Consider the following 21,128-nt stretch of genomic DNA (forward strand, 5'->3'; position numbering starts at 1 on the left):
ATATTGATATTTATTCTTGATCAGTCGGAATAAGACTCAAACAAGACCACAGATAAAGCGTTTCTTGAAAGATACCAGAAACTGATAGATAAAGTCAGTCAGCAGGATCAAAGGTTGAGCCAAAAAACAAGGCTAGCTTTTCACTTAAACTGGTGAAAGCAACTGCTTGCAGCACCAGGAAGGATCTGAATAACTCTGTCAGTCAAGCTTTAGGTCATCAGATTGTGAGATGGGGTTATCTTGTACTAATTCATTTCTAAAAGTTAACAGGATGAAAAAGAAACTCAAGCATATTGCTCTCTTGCCTGTGTGTAATTAAATGTAATGGAACACTGTTCATTAATTTCTAAAGATTTCATATAGATGCATTCATATATAAAAAGAAAACTTTTTATTTACCCTATATGCTTACCACAAAAAAACTTCAGCTATGCCCTTCCTAAAGGACTTGCATTTGGAGAAGCTGTTTTGGATGTCCCTAAGCTTAAAAATTTCAGTGAAAATTATACTAGAAACTCCAAGACTTAAACATTTCTTCTCAGGTGGCAAGCAATTTGGCTTTTTCAGAACACAGATGCCAGCTGATTTCAACCAGACTCTCTGCTAGGTGTTGGAGGAGAATTTTTCTCTCCTCTGGAGCCCTATATCCAATCTTCTACCTCAATATCCCTTTCTTCAGTACTGCTAAATTTGTTTAGCTGACTAAGCAGGACACATTGCTTTGCTGACAGAAAGCTGCTCTAACAAGAAAGAGGGGTCTTTAAGGGGTAGACACAAGTCAGAAGTAAATAGAAAAACACAGATAGGTAGGTATCTTGGTCAGCATTGCTAGCTAAATTGCAATTATAAATAAAACTATACTCTAGATTCTTTCCCGAGACGTGCTTAACAGACATATTCTTCTCATTTGCAACATAAGGTAACATGCACACAAATAGATTTAAAGTAGATATACTGCATCAGAGTTTTGTTTAAGCAAGCACATACTTGTGCACAACTGAGTAATCTCGTCCGATTGTGAACTTGATTATTAACATATGGTGTGCTTCCATCCTTCACCACCCCAAGTACTTTGACTGTCATAGTAACATTCTTTTTGAGGGATACTGTAATTAAAAGAGAAAACATTAAGCTATTGCTACATGCAGAAATGAAATCTCAAATGGAGTTCCAAATATAGTTTAAAACACATATGATATCCTATGATTACTCAAAGTTATTCAGTTATACTTTACTGGAGTAGAGGTTCAACATACAAATAAAAAAAACCACAAACTTTTTGTTTATATACTTAGGCATTAAATCCCAAATGCCCTGTACTGAATCTTGACAGATTAACAATTACTATTACAGTATTTCTCACATATTTACAGGGAATTTTTATTGAAAAATTAATATCATTATAATCTACACATCTAATTCCCCCCCCAAATGAAGGAAGAGAGACACAGACTCTCTAGATACCACTGCTGTCACAGAAATAACAAATCACTTATCCCATACACCTGTTGTTTCCAGTTCTCAAGATCAGTGCTGTCCATGTCTTCACCAGGGGCAGGGGGTGGAGGGGAAGAAAATGTATCAGAGGAAAAACCCACCAACCATAGCCAGAAAGCAATAGGAGCACAAATGTGACAGACAAAATTAAAGACACAATATACAGGTTGCTATAGCTGTTCCCTGACAATTAGGTAAGATTCTCACCATCGTGCTGATCCAACTCAACTACGCAGGTCAGCCACAGCTGCTGATTGTACGTAGACAGTGGTGGCGAACTTAAATTAAATGGCTTCAGCTGTAAAAAACCCACAAGGTTAGCACCAACCATTATTCCATTACATGACATACTGCAGTTACAGTGAAAAGCATGTTAATTATATCTGTGACAATACTTTGGGGGAGAGATTTAATATGTAGACAATATGATAAGTGGCTCAAACATAAGCCTTCCAGAGAAGTAGCTTAAACAGCACACATATTTTGCACAGCACTGAAGTAAGGAAAGGTACAACTACTTAAAGCACATAAAAGCAGCAGCAATAAAACAAAAAAGTTCAGATATGAAAAGAAAATCCTGAGACCTAGTCTGGAAATAAAAAGTAATTTCTAGCACTTTACATCAGAAGTCAGATTTATGACTCCTCATCTGCTACACAGTTTTAAACCTGTTCAACTATAATTATGAACACAAGTATTTTCCACTAGGTTTTCTAGAAATCCCACATTCATTTCAAAAGCATGGAAGATATCATTAACAGATAAAACCTACATGCAGGAAAGACTTCTCTTATTTGATATAAAAATATGCTTTTTTCAAAACCACCCACAATACAGTACCAATCCAAACATATATAGGTGACTAACAGACCAAAAAAAGAGAAATGTTCCAGTGTATTTAAAGCAAATTTACTTGAAAAAAAAATCAAAACAAAACAACAAAACATTTTTAGCACTTTCACAAAAATTACTTTAGATATTAGGTTGACAATGAAGAGCTAGACAGAAATAAAAATGCAAGAACTGATAATCAAAATATGAAAGCTTTCAAGAAAATGAATGTGAAGGTTCATGTTAGGAAGCCAGATCCCATGTCTTGGTCAAGTGACAGTGAACAATTAACAAGAAAAAGAAATATTCCTTCCCAGTTGACAGAAAGGAAAATCACAAGAGTGATATCATTAGTTGCCACTGAGAGCATTGTTTTTCAGTTTAAGTTCTCAGTTTCTATTTCTAGACCCCTTACAACAATCTCCAACATGAACTCACCAGGGAATCCTATCAACGCTCAGGTGTTACTTTATCAGAAATTACATCATAGAATTCTCTACCTTACCTGCTCACAAAAGTAAGAGACTAGAAATTGCTGCTGGGCCACTCAAAAAATAACACAGTGGTAGTACAATATTGCACGTTCAATTTCAAACTGGAAAGCACCATGTGGCCAAGAAGATTTCCAGTAAAAACTTAAAGACTTAAAATAGTTGGGGGGAAGGGGGGGATTGTTTAACATTACTGACATAAAATAAAGTAATTCATGTAATCCAATGGTATTTATTAACTCTTACCTTTAGGCTGTTATTTAAATCGGTTCTTGCTACAGAAGTTTCAATTACATTAGGACCTATAAATTATATAAGAAGGAAGAAAGAGAACAATATCGAAGCATGCGTATTACTGATAAGTAATGATGTAAATACAAAATACCTCCCTGCAAAGCAGGTAAATAGTATCCCACTTTTCAGATGTTTCACCTGAAGGGTAAATCACTTAGATGTTTCAATATAATTGATAAACTTGGCCTGAATGTTCCTTTAAACCTCTCTGCCACAATTTTTTCTAGGCATGATTAAATAGGAAGTAAATTATAAATCAAGAACTCCATGTCAGAAGCCCTGCATGTATACTCTAAACTATACAACAAACCACACAGTATTTTTCCCAAGCTAAGCAGTACACTGCAGTCATGAAAGTACCCAGCTACAGGAAAAGCTATCTAAGCACCAGTGGCACTGTTGTTACAGCAACTTGAAGCTCAACAACGGCTGCAAAAACCACATGAAAAACCAGCATACTTAATTGCACTATAAAGTTTCTATAGCCAAACTGCTACCATTAGCTGATTTACAGAGAGTATAGCGTCCATAATGCATTGCACTAAACGCTCGGGTACCAGGGCAAACACATCCCATTGTACTGGGGTGCATGATGCTAATGCCTTTTTCTGTACGTGTAGTGTACTTGCTTGTACAATCACAATAACAGCACTTTCTGGCCAGTACTGGATTTTCATCGCATATTGGTCTGTTCAAGCCAAGATACCCACATGTTTGTTTAGGAGCAGTTCTCAGTCTACTCAGATTGGGGCTCTCCTTTCCTACAGAAATCTGGGGTGATAATATATTATGTATATCATCACATAAATAAATATAACTGCATAAAAGTTCTATAAACAATTTCTCCTAAAACAGACAATCCATTTAATCAATGGAGTTTCATGTCCAACTGTAGTGGGAGACGTTGAGCTCACTATCAGACTTTTTATGCAACCATTCCTCCAATCATTCTGGTTAGACATATACACTTAACACATACTGATCAACTGCATCCATCCACGCACGCCCTACCTCTAGTTCTGTATGCAGTAAATGTGAAGCAATAAAATCATAATTTATGTTAGAGGAGACTTCCAGAGGCCATCTAGTCCATGCTCTTATTTAATCAGACCAGGTTGCTCAGGGCCATGTCCAGTCAAGTCTTGAACATCCCTAAGGACAGGGACTCCCACAACCTCCCTGAGCAGCCTGTTTCAATATTTAACCACCCTTATGGTAAGAAAATTTTCCTAATATCTAACTGGAATTTCTTGTGTTCCAGCTTGTCTCTGAGAAGAGTCTAGCCCCATCTTCTGTATATCCTGATAAGGTTGCTGTAGACAGCGGTACAGTTTCACCTTAGCCTTCTTAGGTATGTAAGAACACATGGTACTGGGGAGAAGAGGAATGCATGTGTGTGTGTACATACACAGAAGGACTAAACCAGAAAAATGAAAGCAAAGAGTAGGAAAAGGTCTGTATCTGTATATTGGGGTATGAATAAACACAGAGGAGATGTATAGCAGGTAGGGACACAGGCAGGACATGTATGTGTGTATCTGGGTCACTCTAGAGGCTTCCCAGTCACGGTGAGATTTCTCTGTCCAAATGGTCTCTCCCCTTACATATTTGGTCTGGCAATTTAATATAATTTATTAATCCTCAAAACACGCTGTTTCAGCCACAAATTTCATATTTAAAAAATTATGCAGGAAAAGTAGTTTTTCACAAAGACCATGGACTTCAAAGTTAGTACAGAGAAACAATGGAAAAGAAGGAAGTTTATAAATGAGCAACATGGGATCATTCTGTGCAAGAAGTATTTTACGTTAGATGTCATGACAGCTCTAAACATGCAGCATTGCTTGGGCTTCTATAACCACTCTAATTACAATATTAACTATCTTACAGACTTTAAATGGAAAAATTAAGAATTTCACCCATCACACTCAAAGCCTCCTATTAGAATTACAGTTCAACTTCACTAACAGCCACCCCCTATAAAGTCAGTTCTGCATCACTGAACTTTTCAGTTCTCAAGTACATATAAACAGGGCAGATTTTTGGAAGGCATTTTTGTTTTGAAAAGCATAATTCAATGTCAGTAAGTGCTCACAGTTGATAAGACATCAGATTTCAGCAATTAACTCTTAGCAAAAACAACAGAATGAGCCTTTTTAAAAAGGTTTTTCTTCTACCAGAAGATATGAACCAATTGGGACAGAGGGATCATAGCCCCAGTTTTTAAGAGAAGCAACCAAAAAAATAATGAGGTTCTGCTGCTGTAACTGCTACTCCTCTAGCAAGCAATATATTAAAGCTTTTTAAAGCAACTGACCAAAACGATGCTGTGGTCATATTTTTTAAAAATTGTGATTAGATTACATGGTTATTGTTTTTCTTTTAGTCTTGCTCAGTTAACAGAATCACATCTGAAAGCAAAGATTCACCCTGGGGTGGTGAACAGGAAAACTGCACAGGTACAGAAAATGAGCTCTGTGCCTTGGATTTTTCCTTGCATTTGTCTCACCCCAAAGACAACATAGACACATTGGGAAAAGGTAAAGAAAGTAAGTGTAATTTAGGAAAAAAAACCCAAGCCTGCATCTTGGGTTACAAGAACTGAAGAGCAACAGCCACCTCAGATTAAACTCTCTTGTTTTCTCAGATGAGAAGCAAGACTTCTGCTAGGCTTCCCAAACTGCAGATAGAGATGTTGAGTATGGGCAATGGAGCATTCAAGTAGCACAGAAAATATGGATGTATCTCCCACTTTTTCATTTACTTAGTGGGTTTGGTGAGTTTTGCTTTAATGAGGGAGGAGTCTACTGTTAGGGCCCCTCCCTCTATTCACAGGAAGCAAGGAGCTGTCAACAAGAAAAACATCACAGTTAAGTGTTCAGTGGGTCTCCTCCCAAGGTAAACAGCATTCTTTTAAAAATAATTAAGTCGTAATAATGAACTGTGTCCACACTTGGTCAGCAAAACTATCCATCAAACCAGTCATACAAAGACAAAAATCCCACAGCCATGCTAGTTCCTGAAGGGGATCACAGGCAAGCCCTGGGACCCCAGCAGGGTACAGATGACCAAGCGTTGTTGCTTACAGCAGCCAAGTGCCCTGGACCAAAGGCAACCACATCATCAGACCACTCTGCATGCAGATGCAATGCAACACACCAACACAGCTCTCTTTCAGGTTCTGCTACCAATAAAGAATGAAATGCTCAGTTTTCTCTTCCAGGAGCACTGCCTTTAGCCTAGTCTTACATAAAACTTGCATTTCTTGCAACTGGGCAGTATAAATACACAACTATAAATATGGTTCACTTTTTAACCCGAATGACACTAAATTAAGCAATTCCAGGGTTTTTTTCCTTTATCATCCATATGAAATGCATTTTCGTAAATGTATTTATATGGTAGTTTAGTGGCCAAATAATGCCCTTCAGCATCCTTAGGCAAGTCACAGGAATATCAGTGGTTAACCTTTTTGAACTGAAAGCCTATTTGGACCTTAGGCTGCTACAATAAATCAAACAGCAGGAAAGGTTTTATTTCACAGACAAATTTTATTATTTAATGCTATTATGAAGAATGTACTGCCTACAAGGCACAGATGGGCATAAAAAGCCCAAACAGCTGCCTCCAATTAATCCCCCCTTCTTTCCAAGGCAGGCAGGAGCAGATGAGTCTCAGGCCTGGGCAGCCAGTCTCATCCTAAAGGAAGTGAAGGTCAGGGCAGAAGTAGAAACAACCCTACAGACAGGTAAAGAGGTATCAGAGAGCAGCACAGGAGAGCACAGAGTGACATGGAAATAAGCAGTAAAGTGGGGGGAGCTGGTAACGACCTTAAATAATTCTTACATGGGGGGCAGGTTGCTTAATGAGTCCCTCCCTTCCCCTCTCCCTGTCTGTCACTTCTGTGTTGACAAAGCTATCCTGACAGCAGAGTATTAGCTTATTAGCACTCCAGTGACAGCATGCTGACTTCTTTTTCAAGTACATTTTAGACCTCAAAAAGCTCTCTGGCATGAAATACAGAGGGCTCCCACGCTTTCCATCTGCCTAATGACACTCTGCATCTTTGTCGAACAGACTTCCACAAATCTCTCTGATCTCCAGGATAAGTATCCAGGCACTAAATGCTTGGCTTCCCAAAGGTCTTTGAAACCAGAGACCTAAACTCATATATATTCGACAAGAGAAGCTCATATTTTTACATTACATCACAGGAAATCAAGTATTAGCATCACCATTTCACAGATTGAAATACAAAGAAGAAAATTAATGTAGCAGTCTGCTGAAAAATTGTATTACAATGAAGCTGGTTTTGTTTTACTTTACTGACTCTCCCCTGCAAAGCAGTTGCAAATACCAAATCTGTGTAGGTAGTACTCCTATAAAAATAAGATGGAAGAAACACCTCCCCCTCCCTGTCAAAAGTAATGCTTCCTCAGACATCTCAGGGGCTGTAAGCTTATTAGCATTTAAATACATCTGTAAATACCAACAGGTTTAGACAAAGCCTACAAGAACTGTAATCTTTTTAAAAGACAACATCCTTACCTGCTATTCCTATGAAGACTGTCAGACCAAAACAAACAAAGAATACTACAAAGACCAGAACAAAATGCCGTTTGGACAGCGTATATAATCGCATCGGTGCCAACCTGCAGGAAGCAAAAGAAAGCACAGAATTAATTAGCTGTCAGTCATATTTCTAAAAGGAGGGGAGGGGGGGAAAAGACCCTGTTCGTTCCTCCAAAGAAAATTAAAACAAACTCTGAGGTAACATCTAACTACCAAAAAAAAAAAAAAAAAATGCTCTTTTATAGAGCAAGGATAACTATTAGGAATTATTAGACATATGTATGTGCACACACATCCATGCCCCAAAATGTATTAATTTTGCCCATTCTTTTTATGCTAGGGTTTTCTATTGTCCTAAGACCTGAGCAAGAGAAAGTATTTCTTAGAGGAAGAAAAAATTACATTTTTTTAGTTCATACGTTAATAATTTAAACTGCCAAGATACCATGTCTCCTGCAATGACAGCTTAACCTACAGGGATTGATGTCACTAACAACTCAGTTACCTGCACAGGATCTTGATGAGTTTTCTACACCCTATATATATACACCTTATCCCTGCAGGATAACCCTTAACAAGGAGTAAGGCAGAACTCCAGATCTGCTAGATATTGCATGCTCAGGCTCTGCATTCTGTCTGAGCTCCACCAAAGCTTGGAAAATAGAAACCTGAACTTAAGTTTATTAGACACTTAAATTCAAATACAGATAAAAGCAATGACATCTCTTCCACGACTGGTGGTTATCATTAGGTTAAAGACAAAATAGAGGGGAAAAAAGTCCTGAAAGGACCAACTGCATTCTCTTGGAAACAGGTAACTTCCAGTTCTGTTAGCTTAAGGGAAATATGCTCAAAAAATTAATCCTACATAACATATCCCTCCTCTATCTTCCTTTTTATTTAAATGCATAGTTCAAAAGAGGACAAATACACCATGTTTCAAAACACAATCAACATCTCATTTTGAGTTATGCCAAAACTGAGCCACCATATAGCTGATTTTCTACTGTATGATCATGGAAAGCTGTACAGTTTATATGGGAAAGCTGAAGGATTGGGGGTGGGGGATGAGGGTGTTTTCCAATAAAGTTGTATGAGCACCATCATGGAAAGAAATGAAAGCGTAAGTCTTTAATGACAGTGCTTCCTTTCAGCTTGGAATAAAACTTCTTTTCACCAGCTGAATGGTGCTCTCACTGGTTCACCACATTAATGAATAACACAGAAAAGGTGGTGGAATCCTTTTCATAAGCCCAGCCTGAATTCTGGGACCAGGTACCCCATGCCTGCATGCCTGGCAGCCTTTAAAAAAAAGGCAAACAGTTCACTTTAAACCAGCAAAAGGATTTAATAATAACCTCTATTTTCTTTAAGAATTGCTGCATTCTCTTCAAATGAGGCACTACAAAAATAATTACGTTATTCCTTTGCTGTAAAGTTTGCAAGATCCAAATCTTAATTTGACTCACAAAGGAGGTGGGGAAGGGAGGAAAAATCCACAGAAGTAATGAGAACTGCAAGCAAGTAACTGTAAATGTTACAAGTTTGCATAAACTGGCTGTACAGGACTCCTGGCGTAGCACCTGCAAACACAGCAGAACTTGCCTTGCCACGCTCTGTTCTGCAGAGCAAAAACCCCACACCAGTCTAAGAAGTCAGAATAGCTGATTGTACAGGCAAAAAAGGTAAATCACACCTGAAATTATCACAGTCATAAACAGGAAGTGATTGGACATCTGTCACAGAGATCATCACACAGAAGTCTCACAGACAAATATGATTTTAAGTTGACTTTGAAAAATGCCAAATAAAGGCATTTCAAACCAGAACTTGTCTGCACAACTTTTGTAGGGATATAACTACAGCATTTTCTTTAAATCAATGTCTTAACACCTCAGCCGTCATGCACTTAAACCACTTTAAAGATATGACATCTGTACTAGCACTGAAATAACTAAATAACTAAGCTGCATTTTCCTATCTGTTCCAAGGGCTCCTTCAGTTCCACAGATAACCTCGTATTCCTTGTGTGCTTAAGAACACCAGATATGGGATATTATCTTGAGATACCAAAATACTAATCCTATTAAGAAAATCCTTGATATATAAAAATGGTATATAAAATGTTGATATGCCTGCATTAACTATAAGGGTTCAAGTGGATACCAAATGTTTCATGGAAGAGCTCACACTAAGGATCACTCCATACACAGAAACCAGGTCTGGATGGGAAAGTCCAAGGGTTGAGAATAGCTGACGACTGGAAGAGTATCGTATATATGCAGGAAAGTATCACATATGCTTGTGCTGTCCTTAACAGCTTACATCTGGGCATCCACTTTACAGCTCCAGTCTGATGCAGGATACTTCTGACTTGCTATGCATATTCTTGGTTCTTTTGGTAAGCTTCCTAGTTTCTAAGTTTTTGCAGACATTTCAAAATGCATAATGTGAACATGAAAAGCAGCTTCATCTCTACAGTCCTTACAAGATAGTCACCAGAGCCACTTAGCCAACACTCACTGTTACGGCTTGCAGCAATTATCACCTTGGTTTACTTGTACACCAGCGCACAGATGCACTTGCAAGTTTTTTGAGAAACGTGTTCCAGACATTGGCTCATTCTTTATTCCAACTCCTCTCCAGGTGGTGCAAAACCTAGTAGTCAAAATGGGTAGGTATACACCTACCTTACAACAGTCAGCTGGCACGTAACAAAGAGAGGAGACCAGAGAGAGTAGGGACACACTCTGCGTTTTCCTTCCTTTCTTCTTTCCTACTGCTACTCCTGAAGTCTCATTTAAGCCACTGACTGTATGTGCTACTTTACAGGTCAATAAGGCGACATGGACACTTTTTGTAAGAGTAAATACAAGAACTCGGCCAAATCTTAACTACACTTACCGTTGACAGGAAACAACAATCTATAGCATTCCTATCGGGTGATGTATTATTCATTGTCCCTCATTGCAATAACAGAATTTCCTTGTGTGGTTTAAGTGCCTCATTTCAATGTATCACCAGCTGACGTACAAAGCAAATAATATGATCTTCCCATATGTTCATTGTTTAACATCTGCCTTTTGGAAAGAGATTATATAAAATCTATGAATATACATAAGTGCAAGTTGATGATCCCCCACTAACAGCTTCTTTCTTACATCTGAAAAGCCTAATAAAGAATAAAATGTTTGAGAAGCATTTATGGGAAAAGCAAAAAAGGTTCCTCACTCTGGAAGCACCTGTTCAAATGAGTAAAGAACTGTGCTTTGCTTTACCAATGGAAGATTCTTTAATCAGCCTGGCCAAGGCAGTCCAAAGCTCAAGACTAGCCATCCAAGTGTCTGCAGATTTTTCAGGCAGCTTTTACCACCTGTACTGAGTTTTATCCTAACTCAGACAGAAACTAAATATTTTATAAGTAAACTAAATATTTTGTAATTAAATTGGATATGTCTGAAACTAACTGCGAAGGAGCAGAAAGCACTGAGATACAAACAGAGAAACAGTATACTTAGGCATCTCAAATAGTAGTAAAAAACTAACTGCACTAACACAATCTGTGATGGGGTGAACTATGGAAACGCACACTCATGACTCCATGAGCTGCAATCTTCCAGCAGCCATTCATATGTGAGATGTAAAGGTAGGTTAAATCTTGCTCTTTGAGTAAAGTTTTGGCTCAAAGTTTCTCAGGCTATTCCCCATTTTCAAATCACTTCTCATGCCTGCACAACACAGTTTTTACTGAAGACCATTATGAAAAACAGAGCCTTTTATACAATAGTTTTAACTTAAGACTCTCACTTCACAGATGGGAAGGCTGTGACAAAATTGGGATTAAGCAGTAGGTAGCACAGAGTTGATAATAAAATCAGAAATAACTCACTTTTACACCCAGCAGTTTTTCTGACATAGTAGCCTCAACATCTCTGCCTCCAACTGCTCTTTTCTATTTTAGGCTCGCTCCCAAATAAAACCATCAAAACCACTTTCATTTAAATGATTATATATGCTACCTACATTCATAGTACTGGGTCTGTCTGTACACACTGCACTTTCTCACGGTTTAAAGACGTCGCTTGTTTCGGTGTCCCTCAGAAGACCTTGAATTTCTTCTTGCAGCTGTATTACACAATGGTTAATAGCTAATGAGGCAGCACACAACTCCATAGAAAGATGCACACAATGAATATTAACAGTACTACGTAGTACTGCTATATGACAACCAACAGCTAACCATGACTGTCCTAACCAGCTCACGTGCACGGGGTGCATTTGGCTTTTTTTTAGTGTCTTGTTTCTTGTTTTCACTGAAGTCTGAATAATTAGTCACAACTATGGCTCTGTCCATGCGAAGACATATCCGGGAAAACGAGTTTTTCCTTAACAGACACGATCTGAGAGCGGAGACACAGGGGGGGTTATTCACCACAGAAGAGGAGAAATCACAGCGTTCCTCTACAGGAGTGGGCAGTCACTCGGGTCTCTGACCGGCAAACTGTAGCCTCGGAGACGTTAATTTAGCCCGCGGTGATCTTATTTCCTTACTGAGAAGTAACGTGTATAAACTGAATGACAAGAGTCGGGTCTTTAGAGGGGAAAGCTTAAACCACCGCACCCGGCGGAAGAAGGCATTTCTGCTCCCCGGCCCCGGCGCCAGCCCCGGTGGCGAGCGGACAAGCACATCCCGCTCCCGGCAGTGTCGACTCGGTGCGTGAAGCCCCAGACCCTGCGGACGGCGCGGCGGCTCCCCACGGGCGGTGCTTCCCCACGGGCGGTGCTCCCCTCCGGGCAGGGTTCCCCCCCGGGCAGGGCTCCCCCCCCCGGGACAGGGCTCCCCCCCCCGGGACAGGGCTCCCCCTCGGGACTGGGCTCCCCCCGGGCAGGGTTCCCCCCCGGGACAGGACTCCCCACCGGGCAGCGCGCGAGAGCAGAGCCGCGAGCCGCCGCCCCGACACCCGTCACGCGCGAGGGTCCCCACCGCCCCGCCCGCCGCCGGCGACCACCCCGCTGCCTCCCCCGCCCCCCACTCACGGCTCCATCCCGGTGCCGCATGCGCAGTGGGAGGCGGCGCCTCCTCCCCCCGCCCTCGCCCGCGAGCTGCCGCCGCTGCCGTGGCACGATCGCCAGCGGTGCCTGGCGGCGGCTTCCGCGTGCGTCACCCGGCCGCCACGCGACTCGGGAGACGTCACGGCAGCCCCCGCCGCCCCTCAGCCGCGGGGCCGAAAGGGCGACGCTGCCGGCCGGCGGCGGCGGCGCTACGGCGAGCCGGAGGGGACACGGGCCCGCGCTCTGCGGCCCGCTCCCAGGGCGGGGGGCGAGGGGAGCGGGTGGCGGCCCCGGCTTTGAGCAGTCGCGGCGGCCTGAGGGGCGAGCCGCCGCCTCCCGCGCCGTACCGCAAGCCGCAACCGCCGCTGCGGGAGCCGGCAGCGAGCCTGGGGCCCGTCCTTCCCTGCTGAGCACTGCGGGATCAAAAGACATCGTTCTCTCGGGGCGACAGCAGGATTCGCCGCATTTCCAGCGCCCTTTTTCGGCTTGTATTGTTGTAGGAGCAGCCACATTCACCAGAGGGAAATTTAACCTCATGAACAGAAAACACCTCGGACAGAGGAGTGGTTCTGAATCCCATCCAAACCTACCCGGTGTAGGCGGGAGGACTGACGCGACTGATCCACGCCGAACATGTGCACGTTTAGTGCCCATTAGAGGCAGCCTCCTGGTTTGCAAACCGTTTTTTCCCAACCTGATCAAATGGCGCAATGGCTTTTTCAGTGGGATGCAAATGCCAGCGCTGCAGTCACCTGCATGCGGCGTTGGGGTATTCGGGAGACGGGATTGATGTATCATGTTCACACACAAGCGCTAGAAAGTAAAACCTAGGAGCCAGCTACTACTTTAAACACACTACCTAATAAAAATCTCCAGATCGCACCTAATGCTATTTTATTCTTGCACAAATGTTGAGATAAAGTTGGATTTTGTCCTGCTTTCCTTTTAAATGTTCTGAGACTGGGCGACAAAGACTGTCAACCCATCCATTGGGTAGCGATGATGAAAACTAGGCAGTTTTAGGGATTTTGCCAAGTTCTATTTTGTATTCATTTTTGATAGCTCTAATATTTGCTTATAGAAAGCCATCCCTGCGGTTACTTAAACATGTGGGGATACCTGGTGTCTAGTCTAGTATAAAATTCAGAGTAACTTCCTGGCTTTGGTGTTTGTCATTACGCATAAGGTAGAGCCATCTCAGGATGACCCCAGAAATGTTTAGCTAGATCGGTCAATATATAATCTAAAAATTATCTCTTCAACAGTCAAATACTTCCATTAAAAGCGTACTTAGATGATACGATGGTTTTATTGCAATTACTTTTTGAAGGTACTTAACATTAATAACATTATTCATTTCATTCCATTGCCCTATGGGTAATTCATGTCATTACTCATGACCTGTGGGACCCGGAATGTCTCTTGTGTAACACCACTAAACCCAAAAGAAACATGCTGGGAATTAATTCAGTCACTGATACTGGTATTTAGCCCGTCAGTTAGATCTGTGATTTACAGCACTGATGATTATTTAGTAATCTCATAACAAGGCTGTCTTGAGAAATGCATAATACCAAGTGATGAAGGAAAGGCATTTATAAATTTTAAATCAACAAGAATCACTACTGTAGGGCAGAAAATAAAGCTTTGAGTAATCAGGACAACCTAACAAGCTATATCTGCTCAGAACAAGATAGCACTGCCGAGCCAGAATTTGAAGTCGTTAGGTCACAGGTGACTATGACATGTATTGTGTAGCTCTCAGCACACTTCAGGCTTCTCCAACAAGTTCTCCCTGGCCAGAAAATGACAGAATGGTGCTTACAGCACCTGTGACCTTTTCCAGCATTCTGGGAAGTGCAGTTGCAGAGTAACGACTCCGTGTGCACATCTGAGCCGTTTGGATGACTGCTCCAATCCCTCTGGCACTCAAGTGTCTCACCAATGTGAATGAATTTATTGTCCTCAAAACAAAAATACATTCTTCTCATTGAACAGGTAGGAAACTGAAGCACAGAGAGACTGAGCCTTGCCAGAAGTCACTTGGAGAACAGTGTGGGTGGTGGAGCTTGAAATCTAGCTCACTTCAATTAGCCACGGGACCACATTCCTCTTTGCCAACTTTCAAAGGGTTGCAAATACATTGTAAACACATACGTTGCACCCGGTAAGTTTTGTGAAAATAATGGCACCGAGTTTACAAACTAAACCCTCAGACGGAAGGCACCGTGAAACCCCTCTCCATCCACAGAGTCAGAGTCTCACTCTACCTTGCTCCTTGCAAGAAGGTGCCTCACTCAGTGCCTGTCTGACCTGTTCTGGGGTGAAATAGTGCAAGAAGCTACTGTCTGCCTCATCTATTGTAGGAACTGGACAGTGTATGGTGAATGAGGCTTGCAAGAAGAGGCAGGCTGATCCATGAATAAGCAGGCTGAATACTAGCTCAGCCAGGATTCCACTTACACTAACCACCTTAACACTAACGCTATGCTTTGATGACCAGTTTATACTTTCATGGCTCACACCTAGAGTTTCAGTGACAAAAGGTGAAATTCAGTCTCTCTGTAGCTCTTTGATTTTTGACAGCACAGATGTTTGTGCAGTAGAGTGGTGAATCAAATAATGGTAATTATCTGAGTTAAAAGTCATTCAGAAAAAAAAAAAAAGGTGTTCTACTGGATCGGTCGCTCAGTCACTGTGCAGCTACAGGCATATTTGTGGGCAGATGAGGAAGAGAGCAGAAATGTGTGACTAGGGAAAGGAGAACTAGGATGGCTTCTTCCAGCCACAGAGCCAGCTTATGGCAGCTTAAAGCAATCATGAAGCTACAGTGTTAGTCTCTTCCTCCCCCTGTCTTCTAGCCCGAGCTGTGTACTTCACACTGGGGTCATTTGGGTTCTTCCCCCAGTTGCCAGGACCCAGCAGTGAGCCCTGGAAGAACAAGAGAGGGGCACGAGTTGTGGCTTGAAGGAACCACTGAAGATCCTGTCTGGCTCTAGGCTGGAAGGAGCATGAACCTTCATGAACCTGATGGCAGTTCTCCAGCAAGGTCTTGCTGATCCCTTGGCTTCTCACAGACTTGCACTTTGAGCACTTGGGAAAGATTTTACGAAGGTGGGAAAAAGCGTATCCTTATCACAACAGCCCTCTGGCAAACTCCAAGTCTCTTCTCTGAAGCACGCAGGGACTAGTTTCTCTAAGGAGAAATGAACAGCCTCTCTTTATTGCTGAGTCAAACGACGTGCTATTCTCTGGTCTTTTTGCCAAAGGAGCAGAACCACTATGAATGAACTTTTCCCACGTTTTGAAGATTAGTTATGTTTCAATGAACTGGAAACACTAATAGGAGATGCTGAGGAATTAAGAATATTGGTACTGTCTATAATTACCTCTTCTGTTACCCATATAAGCAACATCAAGCATTAATTAAAGCTGCAAGTTAAATAATACATTTCACTATGCCCTATATATAGTCTTTTCTTTTTGATGTACAAAATGTCATATCATTGCATGATAGAACTTTAAAATGTATCCCTTATTTAAAGCAGAGTGGATTGTAGGTCATTTGTCTTAATCTCTGGGTATTATTACTAAATTCAGCACCAGCACTGTGCTGCCCTGTATAAGCTGATTGGCCAGTGGGATACGCTCATTAACCTAGAAATTGATTTTTCAAGAATACCAAGTTGTTACTTAGGTGACTTTGATGACAGACCAAAGTCTGGCCACCCTCCTGCTCTGTCCTCTCTACCAAGTAGGCCTTTTAATTGCTTGCTTTCCTATCAAAATGTTTTCAGCATGTTGAACTCCTTGACATTAGCTAGGGGATAGAGTTATGAAACTTCCACTGAAATAACTGTCAGCTGATGGAGAGGCCTGGTGTCTTCTGGTAGGCTTTGTATATCTCACTGACAACATGTCAAAGAAATAAAAATGTAGATGTTTTAGTAACGTTGGTATTAAACTCTTTTTGTACCAACGATTCACTTAAAATTGCCTAGTGTGATGGAGGGAGCCATTGGCTGCCAGTCCTCCATCAGCTCTCCCTGCCCTGCCATTCCAGCCAGGAGGCATGTGAGGGGAGGAAGGAACATATTGGAGTGGGAGGGAGAGACACCAGACAACAAACTGTTCATTCAAGCATCTTATTTGGAGCAATTTTTCAGGGGTATAAATTAGAACAATCCTGAAGTTGCTGTAATAAATCTGATACGCTTTGTGGCAGTCCCCAGGACTGATGTGAGAGCATAACACTTCTTCTTCTGTCTTCTCTGAGCTTATCTACAGCACCAAACATCTCCTGGTGTACCACAGAGTAATCTTAGGTGTACTAAGTCCAGACCAACCTTCTGTTGGGTTTACCAATGAGGTTACTTAATATCGCGCCCATTAGTCTGTAATTATACAGTCTCTTTTACAAGCATACCATAAAGTGCCATGTTTGCCTAAAGGAACTGTTAACCTAGAGAGGTGGCGTTAATCAGCGTGCTGAGCCATGGCTAACCCCGCTCTCTCCATCTCTCCCAGGGGGCTGGGTGAATGAGCACTTGCTCATGGGGAAATGCACCAGGAGGCACAACGTAGAGACTATTCCGGTCTGTTGGGCAGAACAAAATCACTAACATGGACACCCCTTCATCTCTATAGTGTGGATGAGTGCCCTGGGGCTCTGCAGAGTGAGGATGGCAGAGCTTGAGATGGATGAGGAAGCCGTCACCCTTAGTTGCCACCCCTGCCCGCAGAACAGGCTACTCACAGACAGGTGCTGAACCATATGTTCAAGAGCACCGTGCTTTAAAGGAAACCATTACCAAAAGATGTTACTAAACTGGGACAGCCCGAGAGCTGAATCAGGAATGACTCAGCCATCTGTGCAGGGAGAGCACAGTTACTTGGGATAACAGCTGCATCAGCCATCTCTGAGCTAGGTCATCCCCTTGCACTCAATCCCCTGTCACTGAGAATGAGCACATACCAGCACAGCATACAACGAGCACTCCTGAGTCAAGAAAAGCTATTTCTCTGCCAGTCACAGAGGGGACTGCTTGGTGTTTTTCCATTTCTGTATCGGCTCTCCTCCAAAGCTTTCCAGTTTTGAGTTTTCCTGTTGGCACTCAGAGAGTGAGACCGCAGCAGCCAATTTTTTTTTTTTCTAGAAAATATTGATTACTTGTAAACTCATGGGCTCCCCTCTCTGGCGTCTCCTTCCATACCACTTAATGGACTAGGCTGCTCCATTTCCGAAGAGGTGATGGAAACATCACCTGATGGCCTAATGCCTTTGCTCAACCAGTGGGAGGGGAGAGTTAAGGCTGGTGGTGCTAGATAGTCTCATGTTTGTGAATACAGTGTGTGAGAGGGAAAAAACATGCTTTTATATGGTTTTACCGTCTCTTCATTTTGTTAGTCTGGTATAAGATACTATTTACTTTTAGTAACCTGATTATTTTAGAGAACCTCCTTGGTCTGAAGTAAAGACAAGCCACACAGCATTTCCTTGGTCCAATTTCCAGTAAGTATCTCCATGACATCCCCGAGCGTGCTCATTTATAACCTGATCAAATGTATTGAATACAATAGAGAGAGAGAAGAGGATGAAGTATCTAATTCTCCTTCCCACGAGTGTGGCTGTAAGAAGAATGCATACTAGCATCAAGAAACCCTCCTCCTTACCAGGAATCTAAAAAGCAGCTGCCGTTGCTCCATCCACCCATAATGCTGAAGGGAAATGCTCACCAGAACAGCAGGTATGCAGTGACAGTAACAGTAAACTTATTTTATGTCAGATCGCTCAGGTTAAGATCTTGGGAATGCAGAGAAGTACTACCACCATGACTTTTAAGTCACAAAATGTTATCTCCTTGCCAAAAGCCCAATATTACTCCATTTAATTCTTAGACCACTTGCAGTCGATACCTCTGGGGGATACTCTCACTGAAGAAAGGACAATCTAGCACTAATGCTACAAGCTCATTTGATTCAGTGGAGTAGCATCTTCTCTCTTCAATATAGAAAATCCCTCCATGCACACTTTAAGTCATAAAAATGAGTTAGTAACAATTTACCTTGGAAAGCTCAAGTTTCTTCTGGAAACAAAGCTGAACAAATGCCTCTCCCAGGACCTCTTATTTGTTAATTCAAAGCTTATGTCTCTCCTCTTTCTCCATTCTAGTGCCAATATTCATTATCGCGCTGCCAGATGCACACAGGTACATTTCCATCACCCCTTATCACCTCCCATGGCTTCTCACACCATGCTTAGGCACAAGGAGCCACTGTTTTGGCAGGAAGGACCGTGGTGTGTTAAACTCTGCCAAGCTGTCAGGCAGTGTTTCCAAACTCTGTGATGCTCCGTAGTCTTTGCTGTTGTGAACAATGAGATGAATTCAATCTAACAGACCACCTGCCCCTTCACCGGGAAAAACAGACACAGCGTGCTGAAGTCAAATGATCTAAGCAGAAGAACTGGGGCACTGTGCACAGACAGAAGTATTCATGCTCAGATTCATAGTAAAATAGAGCTGGAAGAGACCTCACAAAGTACCTAATCTTTCCTTCTGTCTCAAGAGAGCATCTGCCAGATCTGTGTCTTTCTTGGCACATGTTTGTCAAAAGTTTTTAAAGACCTCCAATGATGGAGATGCTACAGTCTCCCTGGATAATCCTTTCTATAGTGTTTTACCATCCTTCCTGTTCAGAAGTTTGTTCTTAATGTCTGATATGAACTCCTATTGCTTCAATTAATATTACTCTGTAATCTTTTGTCCAAGATGAACATTAAGTTTCCCTTCACAGAAATTCCTATTCCTCCAACTTGGACATTTCTCCTTTTGGGGGAGCAACCCCAAGTTTTCCCCCCAGCTATGTTTTCTAGGCTTTTGATTATCCGTATCTCTGTCCTTATGCACTCTTCCACAGGCAGGCCCTTGAAGTGTGGTGCCCAGAACTGGACACAGCTCTGGCTAAGGTCTGGAGTGGTGACTAAAGTAGATGGTCTAATTCTCACATCTTATGAACTGTACTTCTGCCATACACCCCAAATTATTTTACCTCTTTCACATGTATAAGACAATGTCATTGTTGAAAGAGGTTGTTTTGTAAAGCATTATCATTCCCACACCCTTTTTTACAATAATGTTTTGTACCTGTTTGCTCCCCAACCCGTATTTGTGTGGCTCAATAGCATTCATTCTCTGTGTAGTTCCTGGCATTCGTTTCTCCTGATTGTCATTCTTCTTTTTCAGACCTTTTCTTTTAATTTACAACCCAGCCTTCCAACGCCCTTGGAGTCCTTCCTAGCCTTGTGTAATCTCAAAATGTTAATACTCTCCAGCCATCACTGGTCATTCATGGAAACAGAAGACGTGGAAACAGGCGCAGAAGCAGCATGGGCGTAGCCTACAGGGTACATCAGCCCCTTTCGACCTCACCCTTCACCCACCGCCCCGCTTTCCTGGCCAGGTGTGTCACTCTCCCAGGACTGTTTCGCGGCTGCCTTAGGCCACGCTCCCCCTTGCTACGGCCTGGAAAAGGCGCAGCGCAGAGGCACGCAAATGGCGATCGCCTTTATGGCAGCGTGAGGACATGAATACCCGAGGGCAGGAACGGAGCCGCTGCCCCACCGCGTCCCCCCGGGCAGTCCAGGCAGCCCCAGCCGCCGCGCCGCGCCCCGCCCGGGGCCCGGCCGCCCTCGGCGCCGCCCGCCGGCCCACGGCCCCGGGCCTGGGGCGGCTGCTCCCGGGGGCACGGCCGGGGGCCGTCGCGTGGAGCCCGGCCCCGGATTTCTTTGTGCCGGTCCCCGCTCGCCCCCTCCCCCCGTCCCGGGGACGGCCCGGTCCCCCCCGGGCGCCGCGGAGGCCACCCCGGCGGAAGGCGGGGCGGAGCCCCCGCGGGCGGGCAGGGCCCTGGGCCCCGGGGGGAGCCGCGCCCGCGGCCGTACCGGTAGTAGCGGTCATCCTTGTAGGGGGTGAGGTCCTCCTTGATCTCCCGGTAGGTCTCCCGCACCCGCCTGCAGAACCGCTTGACCTCGCCGCAGAGCGGGCTCCCGAAGGCGGCGAAATCCGCCTCCATGCCGTCCCGCGCCGCCTCAGGCCCCGCGCGCCGCCATGGCGCCCCGCCAGAGCCCGCCCGGCGCTGCGCGGCCGCGGGGCGGGGGCGGCGCAGGAGCCGCAGCGGCGGCGGCGGCGGCGGCAGGGGCGGGCCCTCCGTGCGGGGCCCGCGCCCGCGGAGGCGGCGGGAGCCGCTTCAGCACCACGGAGAGGGGCGGCCGGCGCCCGCCGCCACCGCCCGGGGGAGGCCGTCGCCACCGCCGCCTCCCCGCGGGCGGTGCTGAGGGAAGGGTGCGAGGGCAGGTGTGGGTGCGGAGCCTGCGGCAGCGCCGGGGGCTCCGTC

The 21,128-nt window shown here is 43.7% G+C and overlaps 1 protein-coding gene across 4 annotated transcripts in view; it reads right to left on the minus strand.

The window, feature by feature from the left end:
* Positions 1-20,843, minus strand: part of TMEM181 (transmembrane protein 181) — a 36,183-nt gene extending 15,340 nt beyond the window's left edge. For 2 of the 4 annotated variants that reach the window (XM_074862739.1, XM_074862738.1), the window contains exons 1-5: positions 20,677-20,843; positions 7,662-7,765; positions 3,066-3,121; positions 1,705-1,795; positions 988-1,106 (exon numbers count right to left, since the gene is read on the minus strand). In XM_074862739.1, coding sequence (XP_074718840.1) covers positions 988-1,106; positions 1,705-1,795; positions 3,066-3,121; positions 7,662-7,765; positions 20,677-20,807 — 501 coding nt within the window. In that variant the 5' untranslated portion in view covers positions 20,808-20,843. Of the gene's footprint in view, positions 1-987; positions 1,107-1,704; positions 1,796-3,065; positions 3,122-7,661; positions 7,766-12,722; positions 12,881-20,676 lie in introns of those variants that run through there. The other 2 variants (XM_074862741.1, XM_074862740.1) reach the window with 1 other exon arrangement.
* Positions 20,844-21,128: the final 285 nt, after the last annotated feature.

Source organism: Strix uralensis, chromosome 3 (genome assembly GCF_047716275.1).
Source record: "Strix uralensis isolate ZFMK-TIS-50842 chromosome 3, bStrUra1, whole genome shotgun sequence".
In the NCBI taxonomy this organism is placed as follows: domain Eukaryota; kingdom Metazoa; phylum Chordata; class Aves; order Strigiformes; family Strigidae; genus Strix; species Strix uralensis.